Source organism: Cannabis sativa, chromosome 6 (genome assembly GCF_029168945.1).
Source record: "Cannabis sativa cultivar Pink pepper isolate KNU-18-1 chromosome 6, ASM2916894v1, whole genome shotgun sequence".
NCBI classification, from domain to species: Eukaryota; Viridiplantae; Streptophyta; class Magnoliopsida; order Rosales; family Cannabaceae; genus Cannabis; species Cannabis sativa.
In genome coordinates, this window is record NC_083606.1 from 57,813,259 (window position 1) to 57,835,712 (window position 22,454).

At 33.9% G+C, this 22,454-nt stretch overlaps 2 protein-coding genes across 5 annotated transcripts; one reads left to right on the forward strand and one right to left on the reverse strand.

Moving 5' to 3' along the window:
* Positions 1 to 13,719: 13,719 nt before the first annotated feature.
* Positions 13,720 to 20,145, forward strand: LOC115724991 (uncharacterized). Of its 3 annotated transcripts, none has more exons than XM_030654380.2 (6): positions 13,720 to 14,041; positions 15,758 to 16,043; positions 16,126 to 16,777; positions 16,902 to 17,101; positions 17,790 to 18,034; positions 18,212 to 20,145. In XM_030654380.2, exons 2-6 carry the CDS (start codon positions 15,772 to 15,774, stop codon positions 19,498 to 19,500), a joined length of 2,658 nt encoding a protein of 885 aa, XP_030510240.1. In that variant the 5' UTR covers positions 13,720 to 14,041; positions 15,758 to 15,771; the 3' UTR covers positions 19,501 to 20,145. The 3 variants fall into 3 exon arrangements, with proteins under 3 accessions (XP_030510240.1, XP_030510241.1, XP_060973291.1); XM_030654381.2 differs by having other exon boundaries at positions 13,759 to 14,041; positions 15,762 to 16,043; XM_061117308.1 differs by lacking the exon at positions 13,720 to 14,041 and having other exon boundaries at positions 15,902 to 16,043; positions 16,126 to 16,266; positions 16,355 to 16,777.
* Positions 20,146 to 20,350: 205 nt separating this feature from the next.
* Positions 20,351 to 22,013, reverse strand: LOC115724992 (probable S-adenosylmethionine-dependent methyltransferase At5g37990). Of its 2 annotated transcripts, none has more exons than XM_030654382.2 (3): positions 21,871 to 22,013; positions 21,017 to 21,703; positions 20,351 to 20,864 (listed from the first exon to the last, which is right to left on the reverse strand). In XM_030654382.2, the coding sequence occupies exons 1-3, from the start codon at positions 21,949 to 21,951 to the stop codon at positions 20,520 to 20,522; spliced, it is 1,113 nt and encodes a 370-aa protein (XP_030510242.1). In that variant the 5' UTR covers positions 21,952 to 22,013; the 3' UTR covers positions 20,351 to 20,519. The 2 variants fall into 2 exon arrangements, with proteins under 2 accessions (XP_030510242.1, XP_060973293.1); XM_061117310.1 differs by having other exon boundaries at positions 21,888 to 22,002.
* Positions 22,014 to 22,454: the final 441 nt, after the last annotated feature.

Genomic DNA, 22,454 nt, shown 5'->3' on the forward strand with positions numbered 1-22,454 from the left:
CACAAAACCCAACAACGCCTAGTCAGTTTCACATCGAATCACGAACATACACCTTCAACATGTGTCACCCATTCAAGTGTAAAGTCAGCTCGAATGAAGTCTGCACGCAACTTTGGAAGTCCCGTACAGACTTGGGGGGCGAATGTTATCTCAATTTTTTCACTATGATGTGGCATCACATGCTGGTGACACGTGGACCTGATTCCCCATATCTAGCCGAGAGAAAAGCACCGAGCAGGACATAGCATACACCTAAACGGACAATGTCTTTCCAACCGAGCCATGGATAAGTCGAGCAGAAAATCAACACTTAGCCATTCCAGACTTCGCATCATGAAGCACAAGAGCAATCCCTATAAATCTGGGACCGTATCACAGAGATATGGCAAGCTGTCCAAATCCCACAATATGTGTATTCTAAATATGTAATATATGTTCTTACCAATTATTAGATATTGTAAGCAAAAGGGAAACCTTCCATTAAGCATGTAGCCCTATAAATAGTGATCCATTCTCACTGGTAAAGGGATCGAGAGAATTACTTTGGAGAGATCTAAGAGAGCATACTCAGAGATTTCACTGTAAGAGCTTTAAGAGAGGAAACACTGTGTTCTTTGTTCTTGAGTTGATACAAATCAAGGGGAGTAGGCTATTACTAAACTACACGGGATCGAACCTCTTTAAAAAACTTGTGTTCTTTACTTATTTGCTTATATTATACCTAAGTCATATTTCTTTATCGCTTATTATTAGACTCATTGTCGTTGGCTAAAAGCGAGGTCAGCAGAGACTGCTTTGTAAAGGAGAGACCTTTGCATGACACGTGGCCAAGGTCGTGCAAAAGTCCTCGCCAGCTGCTGTACACCACATGATGAAGAAGGTTCTCACCAGCCAATGGTCAAATCGTCCTTTTACCGTACAGACCCTTAGCAGCGTGTGGAAGACGAAACCCTAGGTAGGTAAAGGATATGCCATTTATCCCATGTGTGCCTATAAATAGCCTTATTCTTCTAAAAGGAAGAGAGAAGAATTTTTCACCTACTGTCACCCTGCTTAAATCCCTAGCAATACTCTCTTCCATGGGGTATTTCATACTGTAATGCTGTGTAATCTCAAAACATTTGTCCAAAGAGGCTAATAATATAGACTCGTGGACTAAGGATTATTAATGCCTGAACCACGTAAAAATCTACTTATTCGTTATTTATTAGTTGTTATTTCTTCAATCTCTCAAAATATTTAGTTTTCAAAACTCAGTAAACATGACCCACGAATGGTAAAATCATAATTTTTATTTATTTAGCTAATAGACTATATTATTATATAGTATGTTCATTTTGTTTGATTGCATGTAATTTTTTGACAAATTAGCACGGTATAGTCACAATCAGATATTTTGGGCTCAAACCGGGTTTGGAGTCTAAAATTATTTAATTATGTGGTTAAGCTAAATATTTGAGATATTTTTGAAATTATGAAATTTGTGTGTGAGGTGAAATAACTAAATTGCCCATGTATGCTATTTAAGTGATTTTTATTAGCCTAGGGGCAAAATGGTCATTTGACTAATTTTATAAAATTGGAATATAAACTATTACTTGACTAAGTGATAAATGAGAAGCTCATTTTTTTTTTGTTTTGGAGCCTCACCACCGACCCCTCTTCCCTTCTCTCAAACCTCTCATTTTTTTCACGTGATATTTGAATGAAAAAGAAAACTTGTTTTTGGAGTGAAATTGGAAGAGAATTTCTTGTGTGGATCCTTGCTTGAGCTTAGGGAAGTGTTAAGGTAGTTTCTTTAAACTCTAATCTCTTGTTGAATTCTGAATTTGTGTTCTTGAATGGAATTTTTGTATGTTTATGTGCTTGAGATGTTGATTTGTGAGGGAAAAATTATAGATGTGTCTATAGTTTTGAATTGTGTTTAATCAATGTTTCTAGTTTGGATCTACCATTTCTCTTGCTATTAGAATTGGTATTTTGAGGTGAGAATATATTAGAAATTATCATGGGTTCTTATTAGTGTTCTTCAATGGAGAATTTTCGAAATAAAATGAAATTGAATTTTGTGTATGATTTATGTTGGGTGTTTTTAGCATGTATTTTGATGTATTAATGCTTGGAAAATACCTCATTTTAATTTGAAAGCTTGTTGTCAAGTTATGGTATTTTTGTGGGAGTTTGGTGCATTTTTGGGTACCCAAAAATGAGTTTTTCTGGGTTTTTAACCCAGGAGCCATGATCCGGTTCTTGAGTGTCACGGCCCGCTATGTGTTCAGCAAGGCAGATTGTTTTAAAATTTGTTTTGGCCATAACTTTTGACTCCAAACTCTATTTTAGATGTTCTTTATATCATTGGAAAGCTCGTTTCGAGCTGTATTACTTCGTCCAGTATTGGAGTCTCAAATGTGAATATTATGAAATGTAATTTTAGGATTAACCTATTGTGTAAAACTTGAGGATTGTGACTAGGGATATACCAACACTTGGTCAAGATCACCTGTGGATTGAGATTTCTCCTCATACTATGGAAATCAGGTAAGACAGTAAATTATGCACATAGAGTATAGCATGGTAGCGAAATTATATATTATGTGATTAATTAGATGAGAGCTTGAATTATGGTCATTACCCTAAGTTATATGTGTCGTGAATTAGGATCATTACCCTAAGTACTTATATTGTGGATTAGGGTTATTACCCTAAGTAATTATGGTATTATGAATTAGGGTTAACACCCTAAATTTATATATATATGGTGAATTAGGATTATTACCCTATATATGTATTGTCTTGAGCATGCTATAATGTATTATGTAAATGATTAGTTATGCAAGTTGGGGTTATTACCCTAAAACTTCATACAGTATAGTATGTGTTGAATATATTGTATGCATATATATTTCAAGAGTTATTTGTATAAGACATAATTGAGTTAGACTTGATAAATATCATCAGGATAAACCATTGTGAGAGCATGATGTATGAATTATGTATATATGAGTAGAGTTATGCGAGTAAGACATAATCAGGTTAGACTCGGTAACTATAACCGAGACAAACCCTAGTAATGCCTTAAATATAAAATGGACCTGTGAGCGTAACACGTGAGTCTATGCTATATAGACATTAATAGACGTGTGAGCGTAACACGTGGGTCTATGCTATATATATATTAATTATAGTGACATTATTATATATGGAATAATGTGATATAAAGTGCGGTGGCATAATATATACGTAGTGGCGTACTGTATGAAGTGTAGTTATTATTATAATTACCATATTGTATTATTATTCTTTCTTGCTGGGCCTTGGTTGACGGGTGCTCCAATGTGCAAGCAGTAGTTACGCGATGTCACTTCAACCATGAATTCAGGGTCTTTGAAGATGAGTTGTACATGTTCATTCCAAGCTAGACCACGAGGGTTAGGTCTAACATGAAATTATGTAGAAATTCCAATTTTTGCCGCTTAGGTCAGCCTGTAAGAAATGATTTTTAATATTTTAAAAATAAATTTTACGGGATCCCGGTTATATAACTTTAAATATTTTGGTATGAAATAAGTTTGTATTGTTGCAAGTTATTTATTTAAATTTAGTTTATTATTAGCTTTAAATTATTTGGCTTATAGATCCCAATTAACAGGATTAGCTAGCTGTAATCACAACACGCGTCCCTCTGAATATGACATTACACTTATTCAAGAAGTTCTAAAAGATAAGTTTTCTTGTTAAATTTTAATTTTGCCAAAAAAGGAAAATAGTTGGTTCTTTTCTTATATAAATTCTAAACATTTATTTGTTTAGTGTGCTAATCAATATTTTACTTTTATGTCTTTATTTTGTAGGTTTGTAGAAATTGTTCATTTAGACTAGTTGCCTTATTTGAGATAGTCTCAAGTAGTTTTGTTTGAATTTTCAGAGTAACTTGGTCATATATAAGTCGCTTTATTTTGTAGCAATTTATATTCTGACTTTGTATACATTTTGGCTAGACAATTGACTTGTTGGTTGGAAGTCCCTCTGCATCGACGTGTGTCTTCCTGTGATTCTGATCACTCTTTAAAAAAAAAGATGTTTTAGTTGATCCCATATCTGTATCGACATCCAGAAAAGTTTTTTATTCTATTTTTTAATTATTATTTTCATGATTGTGTACATTATAGTTATTTAATATCACTTCACTACAAGAAATGTCATTTTTGCCAGCACATTTTTATGCTTGCAAAAGTTGGTATTGCGCTGGTAAAATAGAATTTACTTGTGAAGGTGATTGGTAAATCAATGTTGGTATTAGAACTTTTGCCAGCATAAAATGAAAAGTGCTGGCAAAAATGGCTTTTCCCAGCGTGTAAATGCGCTGGTGAAAGTTAGACTTTAGCCACTACAAATATACGCTGGTAAAACTTTGACCTCTTTGCCAGTCCAGTTTGCGAAATACGCTGATAAAAGTTACATTTCTTGTAGTGCTTGTAAATTTTTGAAAAATTTCGAGTAGTTTTTAATTTTGAAAATAATGTTTAAATATTTTGTTGCACTTACATTTAAAATATGCAGCATGCCATATACTTATATTAATATATATATATATATATATATTATGCTAACAAAATTATATACTCCTAGTATACATAACAATATAAATAATAAATATTAGCTAAGAATATCATACAACAAAGTCGAATGACTTCAGAACACTAAATTATGAAGTATTCAAAGGTCATTTGAACAACAACAAAAAAATAAACCTACTCACGTAAATTAGCGAGTTCTCAAATAATATAATGTAAAATATATACAAATATTTAAAAATATAGGATTTTTACACCATATGTTGAAATTTCTAACTTTTTTTACTGTGAGGTGGATTTTTTTTTTTAAAATACTGTGTTTTTTTTTCTTTTCAAAAATACTATTTACTGTGTTAAGTTTTTACTGTTGTTCTACGGTTATTTTTTACTTGTTCTACTATTATTTTTAATTATTTTATTTTGTTGTTTTACCGTTATTTTAGGTTATTTTATTCCGTGTGATAATAAAATTGTAAATTTTTACTCAAAAATCACGTATTTTTGTAAAAACCTCTTTTTTTTTATTATTATTATTTTGTTTGTGTTAGGCCAATATGAGAAGCCAAGGTGAGGCCCAAAGCCAGTTACAAAACCGAAGTCTCATCAGTCGGTACCCTAGAAATATTATCAAGCTCGTTCGTTCACTACTGATCAGAGGTCGGAGAGTTGGAATTCTGTTTCAATCATTGGTCGGATAAACAATTACACTCACAACAGGTACTTGTATTGTATTGTGTTTACGATGAAAACTTTTTTTCTGGTTGTTTGAGTTTTATCAAATTATTCTATGTTTTGTTTAGAGTTTTATAATATGAATATGTGTTAATAATGAATTATAGGTGGTTTCGTTCTAATTTTCTGATTTTGGTCCAATAAAAATGTTTCTGTTTCTTTCATGTGAAATCAATCCCATTTGTACGGTAATTTTTTCCCTCGGCTCCACCATATTACCTTTTTCTATTCATTTGCAGCTATGTTTGTGAATAAAATGTTAACCTCCGCCCAACATAGTGTCAACAAAAGCGATTTTTTAAGAGGGAATTACATTTTAAATTCACTATGTATTAGATAGAAAGCTGGAGATCCAATAGACTTTCTTTAAATTGACAAAGGTATATACTAAGTTTACACTTTGGCTATGTTGCATTGTCAGTTTCTATATGTGATACATTAAGCCTTTTATGTTCTCTTTCTCTGCACTAATTTCTAGTTTTGGTCTGTAAAATGGAATGCATACATCAATACGTGTCTATATGTATATTTTTGTGCGTGTCATTGTTTTTATTATTTTGTCCTTTATGATTAACTTAGAGATGATTTGGACTTTTTTGAACTTTTTTGTGGAGAAACTCTTGTGGACTATCCTTTTTCTATTGCATTATATGATTATAAAATTGTTGTGTAGATTTATAGGCACGATAGTTACTATTTTGAAATTCTTTTGAACTAGCTAAGTTGATTCATGTTATTTGTTCACGTATGTTTTAATAATATATATCTTGTGTATAATATTTTAGATCATGTTTTATAAATACACATGGCAACTTCTGTTTTGAAATTCTTTTAACAAGCCAATATACTTTTATTTTTTCATTTGACACTCTTAGATAAAATGAGTTGAAGTTCTATCTATTTCGTTATCCAATCGAGGAACAAATGTTAAATAAATTAACAATTAACCCAAGATCTATTTGTATATAACATAGAACACAATAATAAGATATAATAATTAGGTATGTGTACCTGATTGATCCATAGCAATTATCTCTGATTGATCCACAGCAGTTACTCCAATTTGATAGTACAATACTATCAACTAAGTCTTCCTCCCTAGATCTCTAAATCAGAAGCAGTTTATTTTCTCTGATTATCAAAAGGTATACAATTGTGATGAGACAATATGTATTTATAGAGTTAGGGAGGGGACTTAGCTACAAAACCCTAGTTGGGTGGGCTCGCTCATCAAAGGCTTCAGTCAACTAGAAAAGCCCACACTTCTGCTTCACCTAGACTTTACTCACAGATGCTAAGCCCATTAACAATTGATCACCAACAACATGGGCTAACACAGCAAAGAACTATCCAATCAACCCAAGTTTTAATAAAACCAATAAAATATAATGTAAGCCCAAATAAAAGTCTAACATTCTCCCACTTGGGCTACATTGATTTTAATACATATATATTATATATCAAAATAATTTTGTTTGAAAACGACTCATGGGTTGAACAACAAGAAAAATATTTGTGGCCACTTTAAAAACTGATAGTTCTCTGATAGCATCTCAACATACCGGTCCAATTTAACCTTTGATAATGAACTATGACAGTCATATTGTTTTTAACTCAACAAAAGACATTCATAATCACAAATACCAAAGTATTAAATCGACATGGTCAATAAGTCTAGTAGTGTGGTAAGGAATTATGTTCAACATGTGATCAATATAAAATAACATAATATCCTTATCAGTCCTCAATTTCACTGATACCGTGATGCTTAATAAATAAGCCAGTGAAATTAAACATACACCACTTAAAATAAGTAAGTGTCACTAAACTTGCTTAAAGAATTAAGCCAACAACATATCATTGTCAATAAGCAAATAAATTTAAAAGACAATGATCACAACAATATGAACCACATGCTTTCAATTCAATCATTCTCGAGAATATAACAAAACATAATTGAAAACATATCCATTCAATAATAAAAAATATTGAAACATAAAATGTAGTTCATAACTTTATTCAGAAAATTATAAATAATAATTTCTAAAAACAAACAGAAAACAAAACTCCCACTAACCCAAAAGATCAAAAGATTCTAAAATGCCCATATTAACAACATGTTTATTAAACAGCACGGCACTTAACCCTTTGGTTAGAGGATCAGCTAACATCGACTCGGTCTTGCAATTTTCAATAACAATGTCTCCTTTCTTGACCAAGTCTCTAACAGTGAGATACTTTATTTCCATATGTTTAGAAGCACTACTAATCTTGTTATTCTTTGAAAAGAAAACAGCAGCATTATTATCACAATAGATTAGCATAGGTGTGGAAATAGAATCAACCACTCGTATCTCCGAAATAAAATTCTTCAGCCACAAAGCTTGCAAAGATGCCCCATAACATGCAACAAACTCAGCATACATAGTAGATGATGTGATCAAAGTCTGTTTGACACTCTTCCAAGAAATAGCGACACCGCCAAGGTGAAAATATAGCCGAAGTTGACTTTAAATCATCTACACAACCACCAAAATCAATCCGAATAACCAACAACTCGAAGATTGTCAACACTGCTTATACACAAGCATAAAACTCTTCGTTCTTTGCAAATATCTCAAAACTTTCTTGGCGCAACCCAATGATCAAGGCCGGGGATCGGATAAATATCTCCCAAGAACATTGACTACGAAAGCTATGTCGTGTCGAGTGCAAACTCGAGCATACATTAAACTCCCTACTACACTTGCATAAGGGATGTTCTTCATTGCTCCTCTTTCCAAGTCGTTCTTAGGACATTGCCGCTTAGTGAACTTGTCCCCTTTCGAATAGGAACGAACCGGCTTTACACAAATCCATGTTGAACCTTTTGAGCACACGATTAATGTAAGCTTCTTGAGATAAGCCAAGAACTTTTCGATTCCTGTCACGATGGATCTCAATCCCCAAAACATAGGATGCCTCTCCAAGATCTTTCATATCAAAATTGGAAGACAGAAAATTTTTTGGTCTCATTTAGTAGTGACAAATCACTGCTGGCAAGTAAAATGTCATCTACATAAAGAACAAGAAAAATATAACGACTCCCACTGATCTTCATATAAATACACTGATCAAACTTGTTCTCTACGAAACCAAACGATGTCACAACCTGGTCAAACTTCAAGTACCACTGGCGAGATGCCTGTTTGAGACCATAAATGGATCGTTTCAATTTGCAAACTAAGTGTTCTTTTCCATTCTCCTTGTAGCCTTCAGGTTGAGACATATAGACTTCCTCATTCAATTCTCCATTCAGAAAAGCAGTTTTAACATCCATTTGATGCAACTCTAAATCAAAATGCGCAACTAAGGCCATAATAATTCTGAATGAATCTTTAGTGGAAACAGGTGAGAAAGTTTCAGTGTAATCAATACCTTCTCTTTGAGTAAAGCCTTTAGCCACTAAACGCGCTTTAAACCTTTCAATCTGTCCCTTTTTATCCCTTTTAGCCTTTAAAATCCACTTACAACCTATTGGTTTAAAACCATCAGGTAATAAAACTAGCTCCCATACACCATTTTTCTTCATGGAGTCGATCTCATCATCCAATGTTGCTAACCATTTTGAAGATTGTGGACTATTAAGTGCTTCACTAAAAGTGACAGGATCCACAAAATGATCAATATCATATTCTCCTTCTCCAAGATAAACAAAATTATCATGACACTTTGTTGACTTCTTTTGTCTTTGAGATCTTCTTAGAGGAGGTACTTCTGGAATAACTTCTCTTTGTTGATCATTGTTTTGAATAACATCTTCCACAACTGGAATTTCTTCAATAACAGGATTCTCATTAACAATAGGAGCTTCATCATTAATAGGCCCTTCATCAATAATAGGACCTTCATCATCTTCGATATCGGGAGCAATATATTCATCAACAATGGGAGCATTACCAACTGGAGTAGGATGAAGACTACTATTATCATCTCTTGAAAATGACATAGGAATACAAATTCCTTTAGAGGACTCCCCCATTTCAAGAGATGTTGAAGGAATTTTTTCAGCAACATCAAATTCTAGAAATTTAGCAGTCTGAGATTCAACAATTCGCGTACCACGAGTAGGACAGTAAAAACGATAGCCTTTTGTGCGCATTGGATAACCAATGAAATAACAGCGATTTGTTCTCGGATCTAACTTTTTCAAATTAGGATCATAAATCTTTACTTCAGCTGGACAACCCCATACTCGAAGATGATTTAGACTAGGCTTCCGCCCAGTCCACAACTCAAAAGGGGTCTTGGGAACAGTTTGCGGGAACACGATTTAAAATATAAGTTGCGGATCATAAGTGCTTCACCCCATAAAAACTACGGAAGATTTGTTCTACTCATCATACTTCTAACCATATCCATGAGAGTGCGATTTCTCCTTTCGGCAACGCCATTTTGCTCACAGTGAACCGGGCATAGTGTATTGAGCAACTATACCATTTTCTTGTAAGTACTCGCAAAAAGCCCCATGTGTTGTCCAGTTACGTATAACGACCATAATATTCTCCTCCACGATCAGAATGAACAACTTTGATGACTCTTCCTAATTGTTTCTCAACCTCATTTCGAAAAATTTTGAGTTTATCAAGGGCGTCAGATTTTTCTTTAATTAAATAGGTGAATCCATAACGAGAAAAATCATCGATAAAAGTGATAAAATACTTATTTCTGCACAATGTGGTTGAATAAGGACCACTGATGTCTGTGTGGATAATTTCCAATAAAGATTGATCATGGTTTGCGCCTTCTTTCTTGTTTTAGTCAGTTTTCCACGAGTACAATCAACACAAGTATCCCAATCAGAAGCATCAAGAGGAGGAAGTATTTCAGATTTAATTAAACGATCAACCCTTTCTCTGGAAATATGACCCAATCTTTTGTGCCATAACGATAAGGATGTTTCCTTAATATGAGGTCTTTTACCCACAGAATTCACAACATTAAAAGAGGAATTTAAAGGAGCCAATGACAACTTGTAAAGACCATCAGAATAAAAGCAATTTCCAATAATTCGAGAGTCAAGCATAATGTCAACATTATCATTTGCAAAATGAAAAGAATATCCTTGTTTAACCAAAAGCGGAAGCGAAACTAAATTCCTTTTAAAAGTAGGAACATAAAAAGTATTGTTCAGAATAATCTTATCACGAGACTGTAATTCAAGAATAAATGTTCCAACATAGATAACGTCAACTCCAACATCATTGCCAACTTTAAGCTTGGACTCCCTCTCACTTGGCTTCCTGAGATCCCTTAGCCCCTGATTGTGCTTGCTTCTTTTCTAACCAAGTCTTAAATTTGTGACAGTCCGTTCTTCGATGCCCCAATTTTTCACAAAAGTAACACTTCACATTAGAGTATTTGGACTTTCCATTGTTATTCTTCTGTTTATTCTTATGCTCCTTACCATTACCATTCTGTTTTGTAGCACCATCATTTTTATTCTTGAATTTTCCTTTACCTTTGTTGGGCTTGAGGTGAGAAACATAGTTAGCAGATTCATTCTTCTCCCTTTTAAGCTTGCTTTCTTCAGCTACACACTGAGAAATTAGATCGTTGATAGTCCATGTTTGATTGTAAGTGTTGTAGGCTGTCTTGATAAGGCTGAAAGAGGCAGGAAGAGCATGAAGAGCTTGATGAATAATGAAAGAGTCAGGAAGAGGAATATTATGATCTTTCAACTTGGACTGAACATTCACCAATTTCAGAATAAAATCTCGCACTCCTTTTAATTCATCATACTTAATGGTTGTCATTTCATCCATAAGATGTCCAGCTTCAGCGTTTTCACCAGTGTCGTATAATTTTTCTACAGCATTGAAAAACTCTTTGGCATTTGTAGTGTCTGGCAAACCACTCAATAGATGTTCAGGAATGGATCTTTTCATAGTAAGAAGACTAAGTCGACTTGACTTTTCCCATTGTGCATGATGAGTTCTCTCGGCAGTTGTACTGGAGTCAGTAAGATCAGCAGGTTTTTCTTCTCGTAGGCACAAGTCCATATCCATTATGCCTAAAGTAAATTCCACATCTCGTTTCCATGTCTTGTAGTTGGAAGCATTCAAAATATGGATGGAAGCATTATTGTTGTTCACAGAAAAGGAGACTGAAAAATTCAAAAATTAAAACTTGAATAAGCAATATGAGCAATGTATTAGAAAATATTGTAGAATCAACTGGTCATTATAAACTCCCCTTTGGGGTGAGAATATAACACACACATGATCTACCTTCATGAAGTTAACAACAAAGAAAAAATACATATCATTTAAGAATTTTATTACCTTTGGGCAAATAAATTTCTTAAAAATATGTATTAATTCAAGCAAAAAAAAAATAATAATAAATTTATATATTTAAATTATTACCTTTGGGCAAATAATTAAAATATATACATTTAATATTAACTCACTTCATGGAATGTGAACTAATATATGTAAATACTACCTTTGGGCAAGTAATTACACATATAGTCAACCAAAATATAATATTTTCTTCAACATGTGAAATTTGGTGATAAAACAATCATTGAAAATTAATAATTTTCAACCAAATTTCCAAAAGAGATATATAATTGCTTTTATTATATTGATAATAAAAAAAAATAAAGTGTCCACCATAACACATTATTTTTATATCAAATAATCAAGTTTTATAACTTTAGAACAACAATTAATGGAAAAATGTGAAATAAAGGATATTGGTGGAGATTACATAGTCAAGATAACTTGAACAAGAGAGTGACTTGTCATATGGGACGAGAAGAAACCCAAAAAATTTTCTATGATTGACAAATTTCGAAAAATTATCAAAAATTATTTTTAATAATTTTTTAACTGCATAATTATCATTAAAATAATAATAATTATTAAACGGAGTCAAAAAATTAATTAAAAATCATAGAAAAATCAGAAATTCAATTCTAATCACGCTGGAAAAAAAAATCGTCGAAAACGTACCTCCCAGCCGGCCCCACGCGCCCCCACGCGCCGCCTGCGCGAGTGGGCTTCGCGGCTGGGAGTTGTCTTCTTGCTCCAGCCGGATCTTCCAGGCGGGTCGCGCGACCCGGTCGGCCCCAGTCGGGTCTGCACGTTTTTCCGGCCAAATAATCGACGAAAACAATGGATTTTCGATGGTTTTTGCTCGGGATGTAATTTCTAATCAATCTAAGCTACTAATTTCGGGTATTAATTGCTAAAAAAACAATAGATCTAAAGAAAAGCTATACAAAAATAAAGAACATAAAAAAAATTGATTTGGAATATCAATCTTAATCAAAATACAAAATTAATCATTTAAGAACATTCATAAACAATTAATAATGAGATATCTATAATCAATTTTAGATTAAAAACAATAAAATCAAAATACACAATTATAATTTCACATTATAATCATATAAACCCTAAAACTTTAAAATTAAAATTCTCTTAATATACACAATGAATTCAAACATATAATATATCAATTGAAAGAGAATTTAACGATCAATAAAATCCCTAAAGTTTTAAATAAATTAACAATTAACCCAAGATCTATTTGTATATAACATAGAACACAATAATAAGATATAATAATTAGGTATGTGTACCTGATTGATCCATAGCAATTATCTCTGATTGATCCACAGCAGTTACTCCAATTTGATAGTACAATACTATCAACTAAGTCTTCCTCCCTAGATCTCTAAATCAGAAGCAGTTTATTTTCTCTGATTATCAAAAGGTATACAATTGTGATGAGACAATATGTATTTATAGAGTTAGGGAGGGGACTTAGCTACAAAACCCTAGTTGGTGGGCCGCTCATCAAAGGCTTCAGTCAACTAGAAAAGCCCACACTTCTGCTTCACCTAGACTTTACTCACAGATGCTAAGCCCATTAACAATTGATCACCAACAACATGGGCTAACACAGCAAAGAACTATCCAATCAACCCAAGTTTTAATAAAACCAATAAAATATAATGTAAGCCCAAATAAAAGTCTAACAACAAATACTCCTCAGTGAAAAATAGAAAGATAATTATGTATAGTTTGCTCTTGCTTGGAGGTCATATTGTTGTTTTCGATATGATTTGATTGTGCGTATGTATATTGTTTCTTCCTATCTGTTTCAATACTATGAATTGTTGTTTATAAAAAGTATTCGATTCGATCCAATCTGTACGATGCAATCCAATCCAATTCTGCAAAATGCGAATATCCGCACTTGTGCAGATTGGATTGTATTAAAAAATTTAAAATCTGCACTTGTGCGGATTGGATGTTGTTTAACCTCAGAAATTAACCGATCGAATCCAATCCGAACTTAATTATATATATATATTTTTAAAAATTATAAAATATATAATATTATTATATTATATTATTCTACATTAATATTAAAAAAAAAAAAGACAAAGCTAATTTCTAATCCCAAATATAATCTTTCCACTTTCTCTTCTGACTCCTACAGCCGTTCTCTTCACTAAACTCAAACCTAGACCAAAATTTTCTTCTCTTCATCACTATCAATCTCTGTCGCCGTTCCACCGACCACCGACCACCGACTAGTCTATCTCTTCAGTCGACGGTAGACTCCACTCGCTGCCCTCGCCGACCAGTCCAGAACTTCAGTCGAGGTCTACTCCACTCCCTGCCCTCGCCGACCTGAGACAAAGGGTTATCATTTGAAAGCAGGGCTTGTTATTGAAGGTATTAACAAAGTGCTGTATTCATTCTTCCATTGCTTTTTAATTGTAATGTTTCAAAATGAGATGTAATTAAAAAATATATGTACCTACGTCGAAGAAGAGTTTCTTGAAATAAATACCATGTGTTTGTTTGATTGCTTGATCTTATGCATTCCAATATTTTAGTACTAAGATATATGGATGATGGATAAAGAGACGTTAATTTCAATTTCAAAGTCGTCAATTTCAATCTTGGGTTTACTCTTGATTTTATAATAAATCAGTTTTTATGGCGCAAGTAGTAGACAAATGTTTTGGAGTTTAGTTGTTTAAAGTCATTGCAGAAATTGAATTTTACATTGCAGTTTCATAGTAGCAAGTTTGATTTTTGTTGAGTGATCTTAATCTATGTGCATTAGAGATGTGGGTTTTTATTACTTATTAATGGTATATTGACTATATTCCCCATTCAATGCTTTTCTAACTTTAATCTCCTTTCTCAACCCGTAGCTTGTTTGTTCTGGACACTAGATTGTTTCAAGTTTTGTGTCAACTTTGTTGTTATATGTGTCAAATAAGTTAATATAGGCAAAAAGGGCGTGTAATCCTAATTTGTTTATATGCGAGAAAATCTATGAAGCATTGGATTTGAAACATCGGGTATTGGATTTGGAACATTTATCTTTTTGAAATGGATTTGGAACATGTATTTTTTTTGGGGGGATAATAATAACATGTTTTTAGTTAGTTCTTATTCTTACTGTTTTTGTTTTTTATTGTGGGTTGTTCAGTTGTTGGATTTGGAATATGAAAGATGCTTGTTTTTTTTACTGTTAGTGTAATGTGTTGTTGGAGTTGAAGATTAAGAAACAATAGTTTTTTTTTCTTAATTTTGTTTCTAGTGTTTGTTAAATTCTGGTTGTGCTACTATTGTTGTGTGTGTATTTTTTTTTTCTGCAATTTAATGAAATATTAAATAATTTAACATTAAAAAAAAAGATCCAAAACAATCGATCCGGATGGATTTAAATTGTCATGCAGATTGGATTGAATCCAAAATTTAGGATCTGAACTTAGTGCGGATTGGATGTTGTTTGACCAAAAAAGTGCAGATTGGATCGGGATGAACATCACTAATATGATGTGTGTTTCTTAAGGATTGTTATGAAATTTTTGCGGACATGGATTGTTATGAACATTTTATGGACTACTATGGATTGTCATGGACTTTATGAATTGTTATGAACTTTTTATGTGACTTTTACTTATTATTGTTAACTTGTGAGTTTATGTATGATGAGCAAATATGTTACAAACTTTTTGTTTGAATTTTTTTCTTTTGACAATATACTAAATTTTGATTTTTTTAGCAACCCAACCTGCCCAAAAAATTGCATACAGCCGCCCTTTAAAAAACCTCCCAACCTAGACACTTGCTGGGCAGGTATGGGTTGCAGTTTTTAAAAAATGCCAAATAACAAAACCGCTTAACCTGTCCGCTGTGGAACCCTAATTTTTCTACCCAACTGAATTCCAATTAGTTTTTTTTTTATTTGCTTGAAGAATTCAATTAGTTAAATTGTATTAATTGGATTTCAAGAACTAGATTATGAATTAAGGCTAGAGGAAGTTGCATCTTGGTTGGGGTTTAAGATTCTAAATTCTGCTACTTCCATATTTCACTGCTTTCTTTCTTGTCATTTCTAATTCTATTTGAAATGATTATTTTTGAAATCAGGTAGTTCATTGCAAATGGCTAGATGGGATGAGATTCTATCACTCCCTGTACAGAATCCTCCGACCTTGGAGTTTTCTGCTAATGATATCGTGTGGTCAAAGGTGGAGGGATGGCGTGATAATATAGATAGAGTGGCTCTAATCCCCTTTGCCAGAGTGGATGATTTTGTAAGGGGTGAATCCTCAAACAGTGATTGCCCAACAAGATTTCATGTTGAGGCAAGGCGAAGACGACGCCCAACAACACCTTATAAACCAAAGGTTGATGGAGTTCTTGAATATATTTTGTAAGTTCCATCGTTGTGCCTCTAGTTGTTTTTAAATGTTATTTATGTTCCTGTTATCTTAGGCCACCTTGTTCATGTGTAGATATTGGTGTTCATTTGGTCCTGACGACCATCGAAAGGGTGGCATTGTAAGACCTAGTCGGAACACATATGTCCCCAAGAAAAAAAATGCTGGTCGGCCAAATACCAAAAGAGGATGCACCTGCCACTTTATTGTGAAACGGTTAATTGCTGAACCTTCAGTAGCACTCATCATATATAATGAGGATAAGCATGTTGATAAGAAAGGAATACCATGTCATGGTCCGCAGGATAAGAAGGCTGCTGGAACACGGGCTGTTTTTGCTCCTTACATCTCAGAAGATCTTCGACTTCGTGTGTTATCTCTGCTACATGTGGGGGTCTCTGTGGAAACCATAATGCAGAGACACAATGAATCAGTGGAAAAGCAGGGTGGTCCATGTAATCGCGATGACCTTTTAACTCATCGGTATGTTCGTAGACAGGAGAGAAGCATCCGACGGTCTACGTATGAATTGGACATTGATGATTCTGTCAGCATTAGCATGTGGGTGGAAGGTCACCAGGGTAATGTTTTCTTTTTTCAAGATTTCTCTGATTCTGACCCTTTCACTCTGGGCATCCAAACAGAGTGGCAGTTGCAACAAATGATTCGCTTTGGCAATCGCAGCCTTTTAGTATCTGATTCAAAGTTTGGAACAAACAAATTGAAGGTGCTTTTTTTCTTCATATTTGTAAACTTTCTGTTTGTTTTTCTTTTATTTTGAGAATTGTAGAAGAGAAAGTTTCATTTTTGGTAAGTTTGTTTGTGATGTTTATTATTTGCAATCTGTCTAGTATCCAGTTCACAGTCTTCTTGTATTCAACCCTGACAACAAGGCCATCCCAGTCGCATGGATAATATCACCAAGATTTGCAAGTTCCGACACAGATAAGTGGTTGCGAGCCCTACATAATAGAGTTCAAACGAAAGATCCTACATGGAAGTTGGCTGGGTTTATTATTGATGATCCTCTGGCTGATGTCCATGCTATAAGGTTGGTTGCTTTAGTCATTCTTTCAAACTTCAAAATGAATTTTGTAATCTCAGTAGCTTTTGCTCAAGTAATGAGCTGGATAGTGAGTCCTACAAGGATACGGGGCATCTATGCTTCCAAGGTTTTGCTCCTTAATAGGGAGTGATTCTTGTTCCTACTTTATAAAGTTCTTTGTATTTTATTAATGAACTTAAACGGGAACTTAATAAAGTGATTCAGGTGACTCATATCTATAAATATATATATTTATATATTTATAAATATGGAACTCTTCTTCATAGTTACTAAAAAAAATAACTATAGATATCAATTTTAGAAATATTAAACCATTAGATTTTGATCCAATCACCAATAATAGAAAAGAAATTTGAGTTTCCATACTTAATTTAGTTACTTAATTAATAAAAATCTCTATTTTTACAATATATCAAAAAATATGTTTATATTAAAAATATCTAACTCAAATTCATTTTTTTTTTATCTTTTTTTAGTCAATGTAACAATCTCAGCTTATATAATGTAAATGATGATATTTTTTTTACTAGATGCAAAATTAAGCATAGAATTCAAATTTTTCTCTAATACTTATTAAAAAAGAGTGCATCCATATATATATATATATATATATATATTTAGTGTATATTTTCTCATGAGTATTGTTATAATATTAATGCTTGTTTAAATTCAGGGATGTTTTTCAATGCACTGTGCTGATAAGCTTTTGGCGAGTTCGTCATGCATGGCATAAAAACTTAATGCAGAAATGTACGGAAAATGATATTCGGGTTGAGATATGGAGACGACTTGGGCAGATAGTGGATGTTATCTGCCAAGGACAAGGAACCATGGGCTTGTTCGAGGATTTGATGGAAGATTTTGTTGATGAGGCAGATTTTATGGATTATTTAAGGGCAACTTGGTATCCTAGATTAGGTTCGTATTAATTATTTCAAGTAGACTATCTATTCTGTTAATATAATTGTTTTTTTGCAAATAGTTTAGTGATTTTATTTTATTTAGTGAAAGATAAAACTTACTCCGAGTTCACATAGTGTGCTAGATTATAATTCCACAGAAGTTACTAATGTGAGAGCTTTCTTTTCTACACAGGGAAGTGGATCATTGCACTACAAACTCTTCCTGTCTCTAGCCAAGAGACCACTGCAGCGATAGAGTTTTACCACAACCAATTGAAGGTTAGGTTGTTGAATGAGAAGAATTCTGCTGTTTATCAAAGAACGGATTGGTTGGTCGATAAATTGAATACGAAAGTGCATTCCTATTTTTGGCTTGATGAGTACTCTGGGAAGGATGCGTTTGCCCGATACAGGAAAGAGGAGTGGGTGAGTGGGTTAACATATTGGCGTAAAGCTTTGAAGATTTCAGATTCTGATGTTGTTCTGGAAGGTCGAAGTGCTAAAGTTACTGATCAGCTTGATCGGGATAGGGTTCATGTTGTATGGAATCCTGGCTCACAGTTTGGTATCTGTGATTGCCGTTGGGCTGAAATAGGCAACATGTGTGAGCATATGCTAAAAGTGATTGATATCTGCCGCCGAAAAAAGTCTGCTGTGCCATCCATCAGCATGCTGCAGTATCATAAAGTTCTAAAGAATATGCTACACTGCCCACCCAATGATTCTCTTATTCGGGATCATGCTGTTTCATTAGCAGTCTTTGTACAGAAGCAGATTGATGCACTTGTTACTGAAAGCAGCAATATTAGTGAGGTTCAGCCAATTTCTTTGGATGAAGGTCAAGAGTTTGTAAATGAGAGAAGTGATGACATATTGGCTTACAAGGAGAATCGTTCTTTGGACAGACATGAGGCCATTGACAGGATTACAAGAGATGCAGGTGCTGACTTGAATGATCTCAGTGAAAATGGTACGTGCGGTGAGAGTTTTGGAGAAGATACTATGTATGGTGAAAATATTGGTGAAGAAAGTACATGTGCTGAGATGGATATTGACCCATCTTACATTTGTATTTCTCCACCCGGTTTACACTCTGTCGATGACGTTGTTTCTAATGGTATCGATTTTGAGAACACGGTGAAACTATTGTCTAACCCAGAAACTGAACAGCTTTCTTCTGAAGATGCTGCTGTTACTATCGGTTCTACAGATCATGTATTCGAGAGAGGCAGTCAAGAAAGTGCGATGGATATGGAGTCAATTGCCATGGATATGCCTTCATCAACCATGGAGTTTGTAGAGCAATGCACGGTAGAGCATCAGAATGACGTCAAGCCCAATGTTACTTCTAACTCTAAGGATGCTGATTCCCTATCTTTAAGAGCTTGTTCATCAATTATAACTATGCCTGTTGCATCACAAGGGGATGGAATTGGTCCAACTTTTGATGTACATAAAGTGGATAAGATATTGAAAGCATGAGTGAGTTAAAGTACTGATCATCTGACAGACTTCTTTGAAGCTAGATGAAAGTAAAGAAAACATCGCTTCTTATGTTTATCATGATTGACTGCATTTAGTAGTTTGATGGTTATACACATCGAGTATTGTTAAAACGGATGTCAATATATCTCAGCTACCATGAGGACGAATGATCTTTAATGGTTGTGTAGATAATGGAACTAGTTTCTGCTAGTGCAGTGCTGAATGGATCAATGCTGAAGCAAATTCTATACTGAAGAGACTCTGGTAAAGAGGTGATGCCAATGGAAGTAATGTTTTTGGTGCTGTTGAGAAAAATGAATAAAATGGTGGGGGTGCTTAAGTTTATCCAAGAATTTTCATTGATGTATTAGGCACTGCTCCTAAGAAAATGAAACAATAAGATAATTCACGACTCTTAGAAATTTCGAGGTTGAAGAAAATATCAGATGATACTAGAGTTACTCATTGTATAACAAACATCTGTAAGTAGACACTTTCTTCCTGTGCACATACTCTTTAGTAGGTTCAAACTCTCATATTTTAAGTTTACTCGTAGGATTTATAGTTATAAACAGCCTAAAGCAATTTTGTCTAATTTCAAGAAAAAGTATTGAGATTAGAAGAGGAAATCTCTGTTTGTTATTTTTCTATGGCTTTGGATACATTGGTCTCTTTTGCAGCTGTACTTACTGAGTTGAACAAACTATGATTCTTTTGTATATAGATGCTGTCAATCAATAGTGTAGGTTTGAATCAATAATTAATATGTTGACATGTCAAGTTTTATGATAAGTACCATTATGTGAATGTAAAAAATGCTGACCATAATAACGGTTAGAAGCTGTCACGTAAAATAGCGGGTTTTCTATGATTTGTTTAAACCTATTCTTACATTTTTGAATCAAGTTATAAATGAATTCGACTTTAATTATAAAATCTTGAAGTTGCTTGTCCTTATTCAAATTCAAGTAACATTGCATTAGCAAATAATAGTTCATTACAGATTTCTTGTATTTCTATGGTTTGCGCTTGAGAAGAACGAAGGACTCGAGCGCTTGCTTGTGGGTCAAGTCCATAAACACAGCTGTTTCTGTGACTTTGTTCTTGAACTTGTCAAACATAAGGTTGACTACCTCAGTTCCAAAGTGATCGTTGAAAAGGCTTTCCATAACAGCTCGGTAGTGTAAGGTGAGCTTTTCAGGAAAGTCTGCCTCGTAAAACGATTCCCTTGGACGACATAGTTGTTCCATTCTCTCAATACTGAAATTCTCATTTCTCTTAATCAAACCCTCTAACAGTTGTGGGGTTGGCAGATATATTGGCAAGTTAAACGTGTTTACTTTCTTCTTGCTTGTAATACCCTACATGTATATTTATAATAATAAGAATAAAAAAAAAAGTTGGTGAAATATCACAATCTAGTGACAATAAAGCTTTTAATCTCGAATCCATGTCTACTACAATTGACAGGACTATATTGAACTGTGAGAGATATAGTAGATAGTGTATATACCTTAGCAGCCATGTCTAAGAGAACAGATCCCAAAATCTCAAAGAAAGTAGGCGTAAGGCACTTAGAACCAGTTGGCACAGTAACGATAGAGAAAGCTACAAGTCCACCCGGGACAACCTCCAATTCTCTGGCTTTGAGAAAAGCCTCAATATCTCTAGTGAATTGGGCTTCATAAGCATCCGCTACTATCTTTGGTGAACTCATACAGTAGATCTTACCCTTGTTGTATGCCGGAGACCTTTCATCTCCTACGCCGTCCGGAACCTTGGAGAGCCAATGGAGAGAGTAGGATGAATATGCAAAATGAAGGCTTGATTTTGGGAACAGGCGGCTGTAGAAGGTGCCTGGAACTCCAGCTACATAGTAGGAAGGCTTGTTCATCGGTATAGACCTGAAAAGAGCGTTGAAGTCTCTAGAGGTTGGACCGTTTATCAAGACTTGGAACTCGAGGTTATGGGAGAGATGTTCATATTGATGAGCAGTATTAGATTGGAGTTTGAGTTTGTGTTTGACAGTGTCGATGACATTTTGAACAGCGGCGAATGTGTCTATTTCGACAGGGCATCCCAAATCAGCTATGGTGAATGTCTTTGGAGTAGTTTGTGAAGCAATGAGTTTGTCTACGTCTAACTTGTCTAGAATTCCTTCCTTGATGAACAAATTCTGCGCGTCTACTCCATTTTTTTGCTATACATCATCGAAGTTAGAGTCTTTATAATTTAAAATAACCTTATTTTTCACCTATTAATTAAATCCACAAATAAAATAAATTCATGCATTTGCAGTTCATAAATAATACAAGGCTATAAAGAGTGTACATAATATAAATTGAGAAAATTGTGATGACTAGGGACCTGTAACGTGGAATTACTCTGAAAGTTGTTCTCATCTTCTCCTCCACCGTTGATCATAAACACTTGTTCACCGCTTGCCATCTCTCTCTCTCTCTCTTACTAATTTGGTACGTACTCTTTTAAAGTTGCCTCTTGCCTCTGTTTGACAAGGATATATATATTTATATAGGTACATGATTTTGTCTTATGACTGTATTTTTACGGAATGTATTTCGTGATGTACGGTAGCCGTTAGATGAAGGAGTTATTTGATCTGAGGGTTGAGATTGATTTAGGAGTAATTAGGGTTAAAAAATAATAACTTAGCCTGACACTTATCTAATGTACCCTAAAACTCATTTAATGTACTACAGAATACATTTCGTTTTCGTGAAAGTGAACAAAATCTTTTCCATATATAATAATACTAGTAAACGTACACAGTACACATCCAAGCCTACTTCCACTCATACTGTCTTTACAATGCAATAATTGACTGAGGGACCATATAATATATATATATCTTATATATGTATATATAATACAGATCCACTACTATTGTTGGTAACGTCGTCGTTGTGCAAGCAGATTTTAATATAAAAAAA